Genomic DNA, 18,857 nt, shown 5'->3' with positions numbered 1-18,857 from the left:
CCACTTTAAGAAAGACTACTTTGTTGAATGTCTTCCCCAGAACTATTTGTCATTTTTGCAAACTCAGGTAGACTTTGCTTTGGTATTTACAGTCAGCAATCCAAACACAAAACCAGTAAGAATTATGCTTTTTAAAGACAGTCAAAAAAAGCTATGGGGAGTAAAGGGAACTACGACATCATGTTTTGGAAATACCAGTCACAGAATGCCAATTGCAGATCTACATTTCTGATGTCTCCTTCTCTCCCTCTCCAGTAAATAATGGGCCAAGAAAAAGTACAGGACAAGAACTTACCAGCTGGACAAGGCAGATACTCAGCAAATAATTGTTACAAAAGAAGTGCTTGGCTCTCAAACCTCAGGAGTCTGACCCCCAAAGCATATGATTTTTAAAAAACAACTCTATGAAGCAAGAAATTATCTTCTACACATAATTCATAAAAAATAGGAAGTTGTCTAACAAAATAATTATCCCGAATTAAACCATTTTAATTTTCTTCCTACCAGAAGTATATCACACCTATTACAAAATGTCATACCTAGGATGAATACCAGATTTTTAAAAGGATTAAAACCAACACACCCTGAGTATCACAAATGTACTTAATTCTCAGTTCAATAAAATATTGGAATATCAATTTATTAAAAAGTTATGTGAACTGTACATACGTAAACTGCAATATAGCTGAAAAATCTGAAATATATAATTTTAAAGGAAAATCATTTATTTCTGAAAATATTTAAAATATTGCATTTCTGGCAGCAAATTCAAAAGAAGTGCTCTGGAATGGGTGCAGTCTCTCTGTGCATTTGTCTTCAAGGCATGAAACATATCTGCTTTCTTTCACAGCACAATCTTGTGACCACTTTTTTCTGATTTGTAGAGACAGAATTCGATTTCCAAGAACAGGAGTAGAATTTTTAACAGGAAATGCTATGGTCCTTGTTGGTGCAGACAACACACTTTCCGAGAGTCCATGGCACCTTGGAAATCTGCTAGCCATCCTGCATAAAACTGCATCAGATTGTGCTCACAAGTTACAGAATAAGTCTTTGATTGATAATTTTTCTGTTTATTTCCGCCAAGGCCACTGAAAATACGAAGGCCTTTTCATCTGAAAGGTTAGCATACATGTCAACTTCTTTTTCTTGTTTCTCTGTAGAAGAAAAAAAAGTCACTATTAGAAGCTTTTTCCATTATTTGAAGTTAATGCAAGTTACACAGAAATTATTAAATTATGTGAAGTAGTGGAATTGAAGTTAGACAATCAACTCCTATGCACAGAGGGAGTAAGAAAGAGGAGGAAGTAATTGAGGCACACAAAGGTGCTGGAAGAGCCACAGAATGAGTCAACCAAAAGCATGACTGAATTTCTCCTCTTTAACACCGAAGGAAGAATGAATCATTAACATAAAGATAAACAAGTATTCAAGGGTTCCTTCAGGTTTTTTTGGTTTTAGTTGTTTGGGTTTTTTTCTTTACATGACCACCTCCCATCCAAGAAAAAGTTATTTCACAATATGCTCATTAAACACAAGATTTGCCCCCTTACTTTACAGCTACATGAAAGAACCCCAGGAGTTTAGTGACAGTGTCAAAGGCCAAAGAGCAGACACTTGGACGAAGTCAGGCTCCAAATTTATCATCATGCACATTTCTGGACTTTCTACACTGCAGACTTTCCATCTTATCCCAACTGTAGAATAACGCTAACACACCTCATTGAGCAAGTAAAAGCCCATGAGTTCCCTGTGCTGATGCTGGCTTGCTTCAATGCCAGACACATAACAGGAAGCCATCAAAAAGTTTCCATACTGTAGTGCTCAAATAAACTAAGTTACACTACAAAAATTCATAAAATAACGTAACTTGAGTAACACCACTTGCATAAATACCACCTCCTTCAGATCCTGACTGGTTCTATCCCAGTTTAGCAAGCCACAGGTAGTTGACACAAATTGTTAAGAAAATAAAGCCAACAAAGAAACAGTTTTGTCAGCAGAAGAACAGGCTTGTAGACAGAATGAAGAGAAAGATACATTCAGAGCTTTCAGCTGTGGAACTCCATCTCTAATCCAGGTTCCACGTGGCCTGGACTCATTTCCAGTCACAACACAAAGCTCACCTGAGAGACCCCTCTGTCTCACTAACACACAGTCACACACGTCCACACTGGCAACTGCTCTACCTAAACTAGTATGGGAAAGCCAAAGAAAAGGCAGCACTGGAAAATGACAGAAAGCACGATCAGGAACAAAGATCCCAGCAGCTCCCATCTCCACCTACCTACAGGGTTACCCTTCAATGGGTTCACACTCATTTGGCTTCAAATTTGTGTGCTGCTACAGAGAGAACTCCAGCAGACTGCCTTCTGGGTGAAATCAAGTGCTTGTGCTCAACAGCTGAGTGGGAGAAGCTCCAAAATCCTTTACCACTGTGTTCTGATTTAATACTGACACAGAAACAGCAGAAACCAGCTTGTTGCTGACTTCCTGGCTAGGCAAGGCAATATCCTCTAGTGTAGTGAGTTTGAAATGACTTTGAAAGTGAGTTTTGCTGCCAGTCCTACCCCACAGTTCAAGACAAATCAGCTTCTGTATGTACACTCTGGGCTGCTCCACTTCCTCCCTCTCACCATTTAAAAATTAACAATGCTGGGAGCAGTTCTGAGTACAGACACTACACACACTGGTTATTCCACATTAACCTTTTCTATTTTCATATCTAAGCCCCACCCCTTGATTCATACTTCCTGATCCAAACGAATCCAGCCACAACTTGAACATATCAGCAAAATTAAAAATACTCCCCCTGCACCACACCCTGGTTGCTGTTAACAGACTGTGGACTTCTTAGTTTCCCTTCCTCCCAGATCAGCCTTCAGCTGATCTGAGACTTCAGCTTACTGTAATCTTGATATCAAAGAGTATGAGGGATTAACACAGGTGTGCAGGCTTCATGCACTTTCAGGACAATTGCAGTTCTCATCAGTAACAAGTGAAGAGCTCACACCTGCATGACATTTTATCATACACTACTCCTAAGATACCACAGCTTCCATACACACACTGAAAACTTTCCACTTCAGTCTTATCTGAGAGTAGTTTTGACTAATTTCTCTATTATGAGCAAAAGCAAAATAGTATTGTGTTTCTACAAGGCAGTAAGACATTAAAAACTAGGGGGTTTGCTATAAAACTAAGAGGCTCTTTAGGCAAAAATAGCTTTTCTGGATCACATCTCTTGTATCCCCAGATCTCCTGCAATCCCCTTATACTGCAGCCCTTAAAACAGTGATTATTTATAAATCACATATGGACCTCCCCCTTCACAAATTTTGTATGGATTCATTTTTCAAGATAGCAAGTTACTTCAAATATCCACACTGGGAAAGTAAATGTGTGAGTAATGCAGCTGGAAATTACAGGAAAAAGAAAACTTGCATCAATAAAATGTATTCAGCTTAAGTTTTATCAGGATACTGAAATGTCTATATCTACCTTTATGAAGATTTAGCCTGCTAAGTCTCTTACTGAGACTTACTTGCTGGTAACCTCTTTCAGAACAACCAATACCACTTCCCCCAGTATAAAAGGGTTTTTGTCTGCTTTACTACAATCAGGGTTTTTACCCAGATAACAAGGCAACCTGGGAACCAGTGCCACACAGTAAAACAAAGAACACAACAAAATCAGAGTCAAATTATTATGGAGTTTGTATTTTCAAATACATTGCAGTACATCTGACAAAGAAATTAAGTGACTATTTTGACAAGCCAAGGCTGCAGGGAGGAGTTCCTATTTTCCAGGCTCATCACATGGCTCTGAAACATAATTTTCTGGGTCCCAGTACTGCCATATCCCCTCAATCTATGTCTGCTTCCTCTTTCCTCCCTCTCCATTCCTTCTTGCTAAATCTGCAGGGAAAATAGCTTGTTTTAAAAAGCCTTTCTGCTTATTCTATTCTTCTTAATTGCTGCAGCTCTTTGCGCTAATATGAGCCAGTCACGAAGGACACAAAGGAACCAGTCAAAGGCACAGACATAACTGGGAACAAGCACACTGTGTATGGAATTGCATGACAAGCAAGGAAGCAAAGCTACAGATGTCCCTGGGGTCTTTAGGAAGGGAATTTTCACAGCTGGATGGTCTTCAAATGTACAGATAATCTGTTCTTCCATGTTAATACAACTGAGGTGTTTTCTGTCTGCCTGTTTTTCCATCTACAAATGCATTAGGAGCCACATATCTAAACCATGCAAGCAATGGCTTCTTTTCAAGTCTTTGGGGCAAAAGCACAACCTCTACTGGCAAGTAAGAAGTACCCAAAATATCCTTGAAACATACAACAGGCAAGGAAATATGATACTGACATCTTGTACTGCAGAGCTGACTTTCAACACATACAGACTGCTGCAAGGACTAGCAACAACAACACAAAAACTAACAACACAAAAACCACCTTAACTGTAGCAGAATTACAGTTGCTTAATAGACACAAACAACACTATCAAGCAGCACGTGGTAAAGGAATAATATTTCTAAAATTCCTGCCAATTACTCTACACACAGTAGTTTCAATTTTGTAAGCAACTTGAAAAGGGAGAGGTCAATGTTAACTTGTTTCAATAATTACTTACAAAAGGATGAGCTCCCTGCTGAATTTATTTTTATAGCCATGACAGACTTTTATATAAATCTTCTTTTTTAAATCTGCCTGATAATCATCACAGTGGTCTACACACACTACATTCTGACATAACCAGAAGTATAAAAATATTCTAAGCCTACTTACTCCTGAACAATAAGATGAGCTGCACTGGGGCAAAGACAATGACGAATGGGTATGAGCCAAATCCCTGCACAGGAGGCTGAGGAAGAAACAGCCATCACAAGATCAAGGAAAAGGCATGGTAAAAACAGCACAAGGAGATGAAGGCAATCTTATCAAGTAAGATTCAACTTTAAGGCAACACCAAGAAAAGGCACACCACACACACTCTTATGCAAAGATCTCATTATATGCAAGTCTACTCTTCTACCTCCAACCACTGCAGTATTGTCACACTTTGGAGTTTGCAGCAAGAGGTTAGAAACATTCACTCTAGTTTTGGACAGGAAAATATGTTCTCTTCCTATCCCTCTTATCAAATTCTTGCTTTTTGGAAATTATAAAACATGTCTTAAGAAAATGGATCTTTTCCTTTGGTTGCTTACATTGCTTTCCTCTTTGTCAGAGGACAGAAGATTCATTTTTATAGGGCAACCCAACCTGCTCGCTGGAATTTTAAAACCAAGGCTGTTTGTGAACTAGACTGGCATTTAAATGCATAGAAAGCTGCCAAAGTCCAGCTTGGGTCACTAACAAATAGGGAAGCCACACACATCAATAAGGCATATGCAACAGTGATACTACAAAGATACTACAAAGTGCACTTCTATTACAGGAAAACAATTGCCATCTGGAAAACGTACAGAAATGAAATTCCACTTCCTCTTCCCACATTCAAAGCACTAAAAAACCCCAACAAATCCAAATTTATACTTGGTTTTTACATTAAAGAAACATTAGGAAACAGATTTACATTAAACAGCAGAGATATCAAACTTGGTTTTAAGAAGTCAGAAATTCAAGGAATTTGCAACATGGATTAACACCTTTTTTTTATTTTGTAAGGTGGAAAGAAGAAATAATTGCATTTCTGAATTACGCCACATGATATGCTTCAAGATTTCAGGAGTTTTGGGAACAGTATCTGCTGAATATTTGAAGTTTTTCATTCCCCTTTTCTCCCTTCCAACCTTCTGAAGCCCATGCTAAATTTTGGATTCATAACTCAGGTCTAAATTACTATCTCCAAAAACACAGCTAGAAAATGCAGTGTCAATAGGCTCTTAAAACAAAAAGAACCCTAAGTGAAACTTACATGCTTGAGGCTTCTAGAATTACTCTAGCTATGTAACAGCCTCTTTAATCATTTTGTACAATGATTAAAACCAGCAGGTCACCAAGGAACCTTAACAGACAAGGAGGCATTCTTTCTTCCAGAAACAGAGAACCAAAATTCAGGTTATAGTAAAAAAAAACAAAAAACAAAACAAAAAAAAAACCCACACAACCAAAAACAAAACCAAAAACTTACTTAACACTTCAGTCCAATGGCTTTCAACCTACATGGTGAAAGTTGATACAGAGGCTAAAAATACAGATTTAGATCTTTGTAGTTAGTTTCATCAGACACTGAAACATAAAACCAGAGGTCTCTACACATGCAAATCAGTCCCTTCCTCACATTAAGGTATCAGGTACTGGCTGAACTAGTCTGCTTATTGAATTGTATAAAGGTTTGCTGATTACAAAAGATACAAATAGAAAATCCAACTAACAGACTTCTGCAGCTCTCATACCTCTTTCTTCCTCGTGCTTTTTCGCTGAGGCACTCTTAGGTCTTCCTCTTCCTCGTCTGCTCTGGTCTGAATGGCTGTTAGACCTGGATCTTTTGCGGTTTTCTAAGTCTTTATTTACTGCAGAATTTATCTTCTCTCGCTTAACTCTCTCTGTCCGCCTCCTTTTGGCCTCACTCTTGTTTTCTGTGCAAATGAACAGAAATGGCATAATGCAGAGCTGTTTTCACCTTTGCTCTTAATTTACTCTTAATGCTTACCCCACCCAATCAACCTTTTCCTTTCAAGTGCTAAGATGCCTATACCTTTACAGAACAATGGCATCTCCACGATATCCATGCAGAAATTAAGGTGCCAGATCCAGAAGGGTGCTTCACTTCTTGATTCCAAGGATCAACCCTTTAATTACTTCAAAAGCATTTTGCAGCCTCTGATGTTTGCTGGTACACAAGAACCTGTTTCCCAAATAAGATGGGAACACAAACTGCACACATCACAGCACAGCCTTTTAGACACTACACTCCGTATCTCTTCCACTAGAAAAGTTTATCATACAGCAAACACCACAGCACTGGGGCTTCCAATGACACTAACAATGAAATCATTGCTGCTGCTCAGACAAATTGAATGCTGAGTCAATGGTGCTGGCAGTGAGCACCTCAGAACACAGTGAATGTATCCCACCACTCCAGCCTGTGACAGGCCCCCTCATGCTCACTGCTGAACAGGTATTGTTCTCCTCAACACCCAAGTCAGTCAAAGAAAGGAGCATTTACATGAGTTTTATCTGGAAGTTAAGCATGAATTAATGAGCTTGGGTACCAAATTTAGTACAGTCACCACAGCACACTCATGGATTAGCTGCACATTTGTAAGGCTGCAGCACCACTCCACAGCAGCTGTACTGCTGAAAATACTGGAACAACATTTTGTAGAAGTTATGGTTACCTTAGGAGCACAATATAGACATACACAGTGTCTACTGTAGCTCTCTGGGGAACTGATTTCTTTTGGCTGCAGTTGTGCCATTAACACAGGGCACAAGCTGGACAGCAGGGTCCAGTCACTGAAGCTCCTACAGAACCTGTACTTCAGAGTGTCACAGCCAGGGTGAGGTAGCAGGGGAACCTCTTCAGACCCTGTCTAACCCCTGCTCATACAGGGCCACCAAGAGCCAGCTGCCCAGGACCATGTCCAGAAGGCTTCTGAGTAGCTCCAAGGATGGAGACTCCACAACCTCTTGGACAACCTTTGCCAGTGCTTGGTCACACTCAGAGTAAAAAGCACTTTCCAAAGCTGCTTTCCAGCAGGATGGCCCCCAACATGTCTCCATTTTGCCTCCCCTGGTGCATTTCCTCTGTACAAAACTGAATTATACAACCAGATCACGGCCTTCAGCTTCATTTGGTAACTAATTAATCAAAAATGCAGAAGGAGTTCAATCTACCAGAGACATTTCTTAGCCTCCTCCACCTTGAAAGTTCAGTTGTCAGCATAATGTCACCTGATTCCTACAAGTGGTATCCTTCAAAAGGATATTGCTACAAAACATCAAATAGCTGACTTACATTTTGTAGGTCTGGTAGATTATTTTAAAAAGTATGTATTATAGACCAGATATTTGTTAGGTTTGGGCCAGGTTTTTTGGGTTTTTTTCAATATATTTCTTCCTTATAAGGCTTTTTCTGACTAATTCCTACTACTGGAGGAAGTGATATAAATGAACACAAGGAGAATGTTATTCATACCAGAAAGCACATTCAACTGACTTCTTACTGTGTCCATCAACAACAGACACACAAGTCAGGCACAGAAAAAAAGCACTATTTAATTAATCATGGAGAGAGAAAGCAAGATCCACCCAGTTTTAGATTAAACATTATGAGCAATTTTTTTATTTTCAGAAAACCCAGCTTCAATCAGCATGTGCTCTGAAATCAGATCCTTTTGGGACCTTTACACATTGAGCTTCAAAACAGGATTAACACATAGCATTTTGTAAGGGGTTATTTTGCATAGTGATCCATGTGTGCAGCTAGAACATACACAGAACAAATGCCAACATCATGAGTACAAAGGAAGACTGAAAACACCAGCTTTCCTCCTCTCCTCAAAAATCAAGGAAAATTAACATATTTAAAGTCTACCACGCACAAATTGAAGGGAAAGTGAACTAACAACATTCAATTTACACAGAGAAGCAAAACATCTATCTTTTGCCTGCAGGAAATAAGGGGAAAGAACTGTTGCTCCCTTCTCCCCCACTCTGGAAGTATTACCTGTGATGGGTGGTGATCTCTCAGCCCGTTTGGCATGCAAGAGTTTTCGACTGATAAATATGTAGCCACAGGGACATGATTTACATGCAACAGGAACCTGGGAAAACAAAAGACAATTTTTTCAGATAATTTCAAATTATGACCAAACTTCTGTCTCATGAAGAAAAAACACACTTAGAACTCACATTTTGTCCTCAGAGATAGCTCTTGTACTGCAAACTACAGCCTGTCCTGTTCCTGTATTTAAACATAATAAAGCCAGATTCTGCTGTAAATCACTCACCAAGCCTTTTCTTTATTCAGTTGTTAAAAATCAAGCTTGAAACGTACAGCTGTTGTGATTGCTTTGCACTACTTTTCCCAGACTGACAGGAAGGGGGTGGGGGAAAGTAGAAAGCATTAAAGGAAGGCTGAATTAAAATAGAATTAGTTTCTCTTCAGAGCTCTCAAATATCAGTAGTCAAATCAGTCAGATTTCCAGTTTTGCTTCCTCTATATACTTGTAAAAAAAATAATTATGAGTTAAAACCGTCAGTACATTGTGAATGCATTCACTTGCAGCAGCATTTGAAAGCAGCTCCTTTAGAGAGGAGCAGCTTTAGAGGCACAATAGAGCCTGAAGCAAAACAGATGCATTTGCAGCACGCTCTGCTCCAGCGCTGCAGACAAGGCCGGGTGGGTACAGAAGGACCTCGTTAATTCAAAATGCAAATAACCCAGCCCAGGCAGGCAAGAACTGACTGCAGGCCCAGGAGTTTGAGAGAATACAGTGCCTCTGAGCAGCTAAGCAGACAGCAGCACTATGCTCACCCAGAAAATAACAATGTAAAACAAGAAATGCCACATTTAATATGAAAAGTAACAAAAATCCACTCAGTTATATGAAAAAATAAAAACACTGATAAATTACACTCATTACCTTAGCGCCAAGATCTTTTGAGATATTTTAGAGTAGTAAGCAATACACCATGTTGCTTTGATTAGGTTTAAGACTGAAAACACAAATCAAAGCAAGTTTAGGCAGAGATCTGGAAGAGATTAAATAACACACATTAAAGTGGAATCATGCTGAAGCATGATAGTGGGGGGGAAAAAGGCAGGAGGTAATTTCCCAAATGTAATTCTTTAAGACAGGTCACTACAAGTCTGCCAATATCCACTGAAACAAACAGGGGCACAGAACCACAACTGCCCCCTCAATTTAACCAGACATGGGGAAGAACCAAGTTCCGAAGTTCTACTGACTCAAAAAACCCTGCCAAATTAGTACGTGAATTTGTAAAGAGGAACTTAACTGCTACTCAGAATAAACAAATTATTTTGCTTTCTGTAGCACAACTGAACTCCTGCACTTCACCCTACAAAAAGCTTGCAGATAGCCTTTTTGATACTGGTTTTGCAGAACCAGAGATTTTAACTCCCTTTATGGAGACACTGACATAACAAAAACGAGTCCAGCGGAGGTTTATTGAACTTTAAAGGTCAGAATTTAGCAGACTTGTGTGCACGGCTGTCTCCTTGTTCATATGTCAGTGTAACAATATTAAAGCCCCACCATCTCACAGATAACTCGTGTGTGTTCTTAATGTGACAGAATTCCAGCTAAATCCCTTGCTGAGCACTCGGGTCTCTCCAATAATTATCTTTCCAGGCTTGGCCTTAAAAAAAACACTTTGGCAAAGCCACCCAAGGGGATTGGAACAGAGTCAGTATTTTTCAAGGAACTCAAGTGTGTTTAACAGAACAATACTGTTCTCGTGTTACAGGTTTAGCACGTAGGGGTGCGCAGCATTTGAGGGTGGGGGGCCTTGGGAAAGGGGTTAATCACTGAAACTGATCACAATCAGTCATCCTTTGAAGACCCACACTGATAACATCCTGCAACATAATTAAGGCAAGAGAGTCCTAAACACTATTTCACACTGTTTAGCATTTTCCTAATAAAAAGGCATTTTACTTGATGCTAAATTAAGAAGTGATTATTATTTCCTCAGACTGACTGCAAGTACTTCAGGCTCCCTAGCTAAAGGAGCTGTGCTTTGATTGTGAAAATACTGAAATATGATATATTATCTAGATTACAACAGAAAAATGTTTTGAAGTCTAAGAAGTGTTACTCAATATTTCGCTCCAATAATTGTGGCTGTCTAAATATTTCCATGCATGCCACCTCTACTTAAAAAATCAGAAACAAATGCTAAGCCCTTGCTCATGGAAGAATTTAAGAAACACCAGCACAGGACACAGAATTATATGAGTTTCCTCAAAATCTGCAAAGGGTTGACTGGTACTGTAGGCCTTAGCTCCTTGCTCCCTCTCAAATATTTGGCAGTGGAAAACAAGGTGTTTTCCACTATGAGCAATGTGTGCTAGGGCAGGACATATAAGCACATAAAATCCATGGAAGCCATAGAGGAGGTGCTAACAGAAAATCTACACTGACAAAAACTAAACCACATGATATACAAATAAGTGCAGAACAAAGTGACACTTTTCACGTCAGCTTAAAACCCCTACAGTGTTTCCTTACTTATTGTTGGTAGTTTAACATTCACTGCATTCATAAAAAAAAAAAGGCAAACCAAACAAAAACACCACCAATCTCATAAATGATTTCTCCTTCGTTTTCGTTTCTCCTTTCACCAACTGAATAACCAGAACTTGGCACGCGATTTCTTTCTCAGAAATAGTATTTCAGTGACGCGCTTAACGTGCATTTGCAGCCGTTGATCTGTTGGTTAAAACATGAAAGGACACCCACACACAGCTCAGCACTCCCAGATGTGCCAGGATGGGCAGGAATAGTGTAAAAACTATTCAAGTCAGAACAAAAAATGCGATTTTTCTAAAGCTATGCAAGTAGAGAAAAATTATATGAGGCTATTTATTTCTTTTCTAGGTATGGCTAAAGCAGTGAATGGGGGTGACTTTCCAGGGTGACAGAAGCGCGCCGATGTCCCCCGGAGTGCCTGTGACAGGCGCTGCCCCTCGGCCGAGCCCCACGGCCGCCGCCGCAGCGCCGGGCCATTGTTCGGAGCTCCGCTGCTTTCAGCACTCACATCACTCCCACTAAATGCATCCAGGCTCCTGACACGGCAGCGGTGCAAGCAGCTGCCGCTCTGTGCGAGTGTGAGCAGCTCCATTTTGTGCACACCAGAACCCGCAGTGGGACAGACCGACCGCTCGGGCGGGCACTCGGGGACCGGGCAGATATCGCACCAAAGGGCTCCATTTCGCTGATTGCCGACCACCCTCTGAGAAAACAACACCTCTGAGCCCTCTCCCGCACAGCCCCGGGCACATCAGTCATCCAAAGGGCAAACTGCATTATATAAATCACCCGGTTCATTGTATTTTTAACGGATCGCACAGTTACTAAACAACACCAGCACATAAACGTGAGGTTCTGCAGTCGCGCAGAAACCCCTCAGCACAATCCAACTACTCCGCTACCCTGCCGGAGGGACGCGTCGTTCAACCCACATTCCAGGCAGAAGCGGCAAAGGCAACAACCATTTAGTTCGCACAAACACCGACTCGAGCCGCACGGAGCCGGTCTGCCCGCTCCGCCCTCCGCAGCCCAGCGTCCGCCGGCAGCCGCTCACCTGCTGGTCGCACTCGGGGCAGGACTTGGTGGCCATCTTCACTTTCTTGGCCCTACTGGAGGACATGCTCGCTGCTGCCGTGGCTGGGCTGACACGGCCGCGGCCGGAGCGCCCGCCCCGGGAGGAGCCGGCGGGAGGAGCGGGAGGAAGGAGGCGGAGTGAGGAGCCGGCAAGAGGAGCGTGAGGGGGCGGCCGGAGAGGGCGGCGAGAGGAGCGGGAGGAGCCCCGCGCGCCCCCGACGGAGGACAAGCCCCGCCCACCTCCGCGCGCGCGCGGCCGGCCCCGCCCACGCCGCCGGATTGGCTGCGGGCGGGCGGCGCTAGGAGCCCCCTGGTGGCCGCGCTGGGAACGGTGAGGGGAGCGGGAACGAGGGGGCCCGCCTGAAATGTCGCTGCCCTCAGAAAGCACCAAACACCACTTCTCCGGTCCCCATCTCAATTCAGAAAGAGACAAGACTGGAGCAGAGTTTAGAGTTCAGAGTTCATCGCCTGCTGCACTGGTGGGAGCTCGGTGGTTCCAGGGCGGGGTGTCTGGCCGTGCCTTTTAGCGGGTTCTGCTCACAAACGGGATGTTTTCAAGTACAATGCCCTCGGACAACAGCGGGCTACTGCCAGACCACCACCAGGACCAGGACCAGAGCAACAGGAACTGCTATTCAGTGCATTTCTGACACATAATTGTATTTATGTCCTAGCGAGTATCCTCCACATTGTTATGCCAGCCCTCTCCATCCTTACTACCAATACAGTATGATGAATAAAGAATCAAACATCGTTTGCAATGTCCTCTCCCTTGCCAGGACAAGCTGTTGATTTTTTTTCCTTCCTCCTCCACAAGCGTCTGCCCTGAGCCTGGTTCCCACACAGGGCATGAGACGGTCCTGCTCTGTCCTGGCGAGCCCTGGGGCTCCCGTCTGCGGTGGTTTCTGGCTGGGCACACAGGTACCAGCCTGCCTCATTTGCCCTTTTCCTTTCCTCCTCACTATTTAACTTATGACTCAGAGGGTGGATTTGTTTCCCTGTTCTCCCTGCATATTTTTTTCCAGCCTATACCAGTCCATTGGCACAGGTGTTTCTCCAGAGATACACAAAGACAAGACAGGTTTATTTTCCATATAAACTGTGACTGCTGACAGAAAGCAAATATGTTCTATGTAGGCACAACATCCAGATTTCATTCCTGAATCCAGAACAAATCCATGCCACTAGGATCTTGAGCATGCACTTGGATTTTAAGATTTTCTTCCTTAATTGATAAGGTCCAGACATAGCAAAACATAGAAAGGTATTTGAGGAGGATTCACAACAGCAGGGGGCTCTGTTGAGTATAGTAACTGTATCTAGTAAATAAAAAAATGAATATACAAGAGAGCTCACAGAGATCTATGACAATACCCTGCTTTTCTTCATAGAGCAAATAAAGTAGTCAGCTGTTCAACTACTCCATAAAAACAAAAATGTTTTCCTTACTGAATGCAAAACAAGATAGTTCCTAGCTAGAAAACTGATTTACCATATATGTATTTTTCATTTTATTCTAATTTTTAACTAAGTTCTGAAAGCCCAAAACTATTTCTTTTACATAATTTCAGAGGTTTAATACAGCACTGAGATAAAAACAACAAATACCATTTTAAGGGTGCAGGTACTTTCTCTCTTAACAGAGTCAAAGCACTTTGCAAGACCAAGCCTCAATTAAAATGTCTTTTACGTCAATTTAAAATAGAAAATAAGAAAATTTTGCAATGTCTCTATCTTATGAAAAGCTGCAGGTGACTTTGATGGCTTCTTTTCTCTGCTGTTGTCACCAGAGACTCCAGCTGACTGAATGGCCTCAGATGTTTCCACTGCCTGGCACATCAACCACCTGCACCTGGCAGGATTTTGGTGTGCAACAACAACCTCACAAGGAAACAAAAATTCCAAAGTAGGAACAAGTCACGCATCCAATCCACCTCAGAGTGGGAGACAGAAGCACTCCTGAGCTGTATTTCTGCTCAGCACTCCAGGCAATTTGGAAGCCTCCCACTCTCCTGCAGTGTCCCCTAGGAGAGCTGACAGCCTTGGGCTCTGTCAGCCCCAATGTGCTGACAAAACACAGCAAATTGAGAAATTAAATTCCTAAAGTGCTCTGCAACCTTGTGTCAAAAAGGTTATAAAACACATCCTGGTTAAGTAACAACTTCCTAATTAGTCAGCTGTAGTCAGCAGGGGTATTATTCTTTCCACAGCCAAAGTACTATCTAGAGAATTCTTAAGTTATATCTAAAATACAAGATTAGGATTCATGAGAGCAAAATTACAAATAGTAGGAAGAGCTAGATTATAACATTTGCAATGTTACCATGAAAGAATTAAAGTTGTAATGGGACAGTGTTCAACTGGCAAGAAGAAAGTACTGTATAAAAAAATTACACTGATTATACAGACAAGCTTGAGTCCTATTTTATTATTCTGATTTTGGTAATTTTGATAATAATAATAGTTTATAGTACTTAATAATGTTACTGTGCTTCTCACCAGTAGATTTCAGGGCAGCTGTAATCTGAGCCCCCTCTGAGTCCTTTCATAGGCAATCAAAGTCGTGCCTAACAAGTCCTTTGAGATCCCATTACTCTGAATTTGGGCAAGACCAACATTTAAGTGGCACAAATGTTGGCTTTGTTCTCCAAGTACAGCTAAATTTGAGTGTTTCCCAATTGCAAAGCATTTTTTAATTCACAGTGTTGTTAAGCATTGATGCCTCTTGGTTTCAGGAAGCCCAAGCTTAGGCTGGCTCCTGCCTCTGGCTCAGCTGAGCACATTAATGCTTGTCTCAGAAAAAAAGGCCACAGCCTCAGATTTTAAAAAGAACCTTTTCTTAAAATATCAATAATTTAAGCTATCTAATAGCAGTAGCACCTACTGTTCCCTAAAAAAAGGCTTCCAAAATTTTATTCTCACATATTAGGTCTTTTTTGTGGGAAACATTTTTAAAATCCACATGGTGTTCTGACTAGTTCAGTTTCTACCAACTAATATAGTTTCACCAAAAGCTTACATTATTTTTATAGAGCATCTTTTCAATTAGTTCTTATGAAGAGAATTCAATGGATTACATATTCCATCTGACATTAGAGGCTGGGAATTTTTTTTGTGTGCGTGTTTTTTTTTTTTTTCTCTTTATCATGAAATAATGAGTTGTTAAACATTAAGGTATGAAGTCACTTAACTGGCACTTTTGCAGTGGACTGCATTGAGCTTTGCACCAAATCTTAAAGTTTTATGTTCAGTTTGAAGAACAGTAGAAATAGTAATTTCTCTGAAGATACTCCTTGTATTCTGAACTGCTACCATAAGCAATAGTCCACAGTGAAAAAGAAAATACATCCTCCTTACTTGTACAACACAGAATACAGAAAACCTTGCTCTTTTTGTCTGAACAAACCTGGTTTTCATAATGTGGTTTCCATTTACTTAGTATGCTCAAAGATTCCCAAATATCATTAAAAAGACTTTGGCATTTTAAGCTATTGAGAGCAGTTTTTAATCCAGAATCTTTATTTCAATGGAACAGCAGCAGCAGAATGAATGCTCAGTTACCACATGTCATTATTGTAATCATGGGGTTTAGACCGTGCAACTATTCATGGCAAGGCAGCTTGTTGAAGGTCTGTCAGAATGGAACATGTGACAGCAGCTGTTTTTCTGTTTATCACCCTTATTTCTCCAAGTCTCCATCTACCTTTCCATGCATTTATGCATTTGCTGCTGTTCTGTATCTCCAGCTTGGCACCATCAACATGAAATTCACTATTTTAGCTTCTTGTAACTGCAAGAAAAGCAGCTTGTGTCTTTATGACTAGAGGTGGAACACAACATGGAGATCAAAGAACCTTGGTAAGCAGCACTGTCCACCTTCAGTGTCTGGTTTGTCTGAAACCTGTGTTCATATGATTTGCACATTCATTTAGGAACAACTTTGCCTCAAGATTGCAAGTTCATCCTACACTATTTACTTTCAGGAAAGCATCTGTGTTAAAATAACCTTTGCAGATACATTTACAATGTGTAAAGAGAGAGATGCTTTTCTCTAACACCATTTCATACTGCATTTAACATGGAAAGGCTTTGTTTCATCCCATTTATTTCCTGTGTGCTTTTCTAAGAAATTACCCAGACTACTGAATTCCAGTTTTGCATATATTTATTCCAATGTTCTACTAAAACCATTTTGGCTTGTTCCAAGTGCATTTGCAGGTGTGGAGCCTCAATCCAAGGCTGCCCTGTGTTACACACTAAGCAGCAGCCTTACAGAATTTGCAAGCAAGGTCTGAGGCTTGCTTGGATTGTCACCAGGGCAGGGACAGATGTCAGGGGATCTGTGCCTGTACTTGTGGGGGATCAAAGGGACACTCAGGGCAGAGCTGCCTGGACACTTTGTGCTACTCCAGCTCTTTCTGGGGGTCGGATTGGGGGTGGAACAGCAGCATATGGACCAAGAGCAAAGGTCAACTTGTGTTCTTCCCCCAGCAAAATTAGTGTTTCCAAATTACAATCCAAACTCTGATCTTTAATAGCCTAGGTAGTGTTTTAGCCTTGATTTCTAAGGAACCATGAAATACACTTGAATTAAGTGGGAAATCTACTTGTATCCACTGAATGTAAGTATTAGAATTTAAATAATTTTAACATTTCACGTCATCTGATAAAAGTTTACTATAAAATCCAATCTGGTTTTGTGCTACATCCAACCTTGACATGTCTTACCACAGCTTGAAATATTTTCTTCTCAACTACTTTTTATCAAACCTAGAAAAAAGGGATATTACACTGTTAATTATCAAACTGCCAGATTCAGAGAGCCATCAGCTTTCCAGATACACAACTGATGACAACTTTAAAAGTAGAGTGTCAAAACATGCAGGCTCCAAAACCTGACATTTCAAAAGTTAAAAAGGCATATGGGAAAAAAATCAGATGCAATCTCCTGGAACAGCTGCGGTGGCTTTGAGTAAACAAAAATGGACTTCTTGGAACGTGAATTTTTAACAGAGCACTCGATTGGGTCATTCTGTGGGCAGAATTTTGGAGGGAGGACAAGCAGCGTCAGAAACACTCAATGTGGCCTTCACAAACTGAACAGTAAACAAGAATAAGTTCTTAGTAAAATCAGTACAATGTTTGGAAACAATAAACAAATGAGTTTTCTGCACCACCTCAAGAATGTTCCTTCAGCACAAAAAATTTCCATCTCTGTTATTTTGTTAACTATGAATTGACTAAAATCCTCAAGCAGCAATTATTTTTAAATTAGCACAAAGCAAGTGCTGAAACATATTACACTTGAAATAGAATAAGGACTGGAGCAAACTACTAGTGAAACTAAAGACTATGGCAAGCAGAAGCTTGTTAGAAAGAAGAAATAGTCAAGACAGAAAAAAGGCTAAAGACATAATTGTATGTAATGAAATAAAATCAGACACATCAAAAGCAGCTTCCCTGCTCTTCATCAGCTGAGGAAAACACCAAAACAGAACAGAACCCAAGCCTCAAACCATCTAATTTAGGCACCTAAAATTAGGAAGCTGGTTTGCCATATTGTAAGTGGCAAAAGAGAAAGCAAAAAGAAGGTTCTACAATTCACAAATAAGGCTGATTTACTGCCCAGGCTCCTACTCAGGGAGGTAACATTAGGTCATAGGAATATTCCTGAGTGAATGATCCCTTATTCCACTCTCTGAGCACAAACAAGGAGGCTCTTCTGGGCACCCAGGATGGGTAAAAAGGGCCTTCTCCTGCCCAGGGGCAGCAAGGAGGAGAGACCATTTATCTCTCTCCCCCCTGAATTCTCCTGCTGTTGTATTTAATGGCAGACCTCCAGTCATTTGCTATGAAAGCTGAACTGAACCCGGGAGATAAAAACATTTTCATCATCTGTTAACAATGAGGAAACTGTGAAAGAGGATCGGCTTGTTCCTGCGGGAGGCAAGGATCAGGAGCAAATGCTCCCCTGCCAAAGTGACGGGGCACTGGCGCTCGTTCAGCCTCGCTGCCTCTAAAGCCGCTCTCTAACAGCCCCGCAACAGGTGACCGAGCCACCCCCGAGCCCACCGCCGAGCCCACCGCCCCGCGTTGCCAGCGCCACGCCAGGCTGCCAAACCAGCGCAGGCGGCCTTTCCCCCACGGGCAGCGGAGAACCAGCGTGGGCAACGCTGCCCTTCCTACAGCCAGAACAGAAAAGCACACCCAGACAAAGGGAGCGCTCTGTGCGCGGCCAGGCGGCGGCACCGCGGGCTCCAAGCGCTCCCCAGCACCGAGAACACTCGGCTCTGCCGTTCCCTTAGGAAAATCCCCCGGACTCGCCCTGACCCCGGTTCCCCCTGCATCTCCAGCAGCGGGAGCGCGCCCCGCCCTGCAGACACAATGCGGGAGCGGCCCGGGGAGGCCTCTGGGTGCGGTAGTTCCCTGCCCATCACCTGATGTCGCGGGCAGGCGCAGCCGGGACTACAGCCCCCGCCAGGCAGCGCGCCCGCAGCCGGCTGGTGCAATCACACCTTAGCACGCCCCGGGGCCGGGGCCAGCGCCGG

General features: G+C 42.0%; 1 protein-coding gene across 2 annotated transcripts; it reads right to left on the bottom strand.

Annotated features, from left to right (window-relative positions):
• Nucleotides 1-630: 630 nt before the first annotated feature.
• LOC311159138 (UPF0547 protein C16orf87) lies at nucleotides 631-12,481 on the bottom strand. 2 transcript variants are annotated; one of them, XM_084215051.1, is made up of 5 exons: nucleotides 12,290-12,481; nucleotides 8,685-8,781; nucleotides 6,409-6,591; nucleotides 4,796-4,871; nucleotides 631-1,157 (listed from the first exon to the last, which is right to left on the bottom strand). In XM_084215051.1, exons 1-5 carry the CDS (start codon nucleotides 12,353-12,355, stop codon nucleotides 1,136-1,138), a joined length of 444 nt encoding a protein of 147 aa, XP_084071177.1. In that variant the 5' UTR covers nucleotides 12,356-12,481; the 3' UTR covers nucleotides 631-1,135. The 2 variants fall into 2 exon arrangements, with proteins under 2 accessions (XP_084071177.1, XP_084071176.1); XM_084215050.1 differs by lacking the exon at nucleotides 4,796-4,871.
• Nucleotides 12,482-18,857: the final 6,376 nt, after the last annotated feature.

The sequence above is a fragment of the Fringilla coelebs genome (genome assembly GCF_963513975.1).
Source record: "Fringilla coelebs genome assembly, chromosome: 14".
Taxonomy (NCBI): Eukaryota; Metazoa; Chordata; class Aves; order Passeriformes; family Fringillidae; genus Fringilla; species Fringilla coelebs.
This window is presented reverse-complemented; position numbering and strand designations above follow the sequence as displayed.

Excerpts from the sequence above, each read along its gene's own strand:
- LOC311159138 (XM_084215050.1), bottom strand. The coding sequence starts at position 12,355 with ATGTCCTCCAGTAGGGCCAAGAAAGTGAAGATGGCCACCAAGTCCTGC. Across the intron at positions 8,782-12,289 it reads GCCCCGAGTGCGACCAGCAG|GTTCCTGTTGCATGTAAATC; the intron begins GTGAGCGGCTGC and ends TTGTTTTCCCAG. Across the intron at positions 6,592-8,684 it reads GAGATCACCACCCATCACAG|AAAACAAGAGTGAGGCCAAA; the intron begins GTAATACTTCCA and ends TCATTTGCACAG.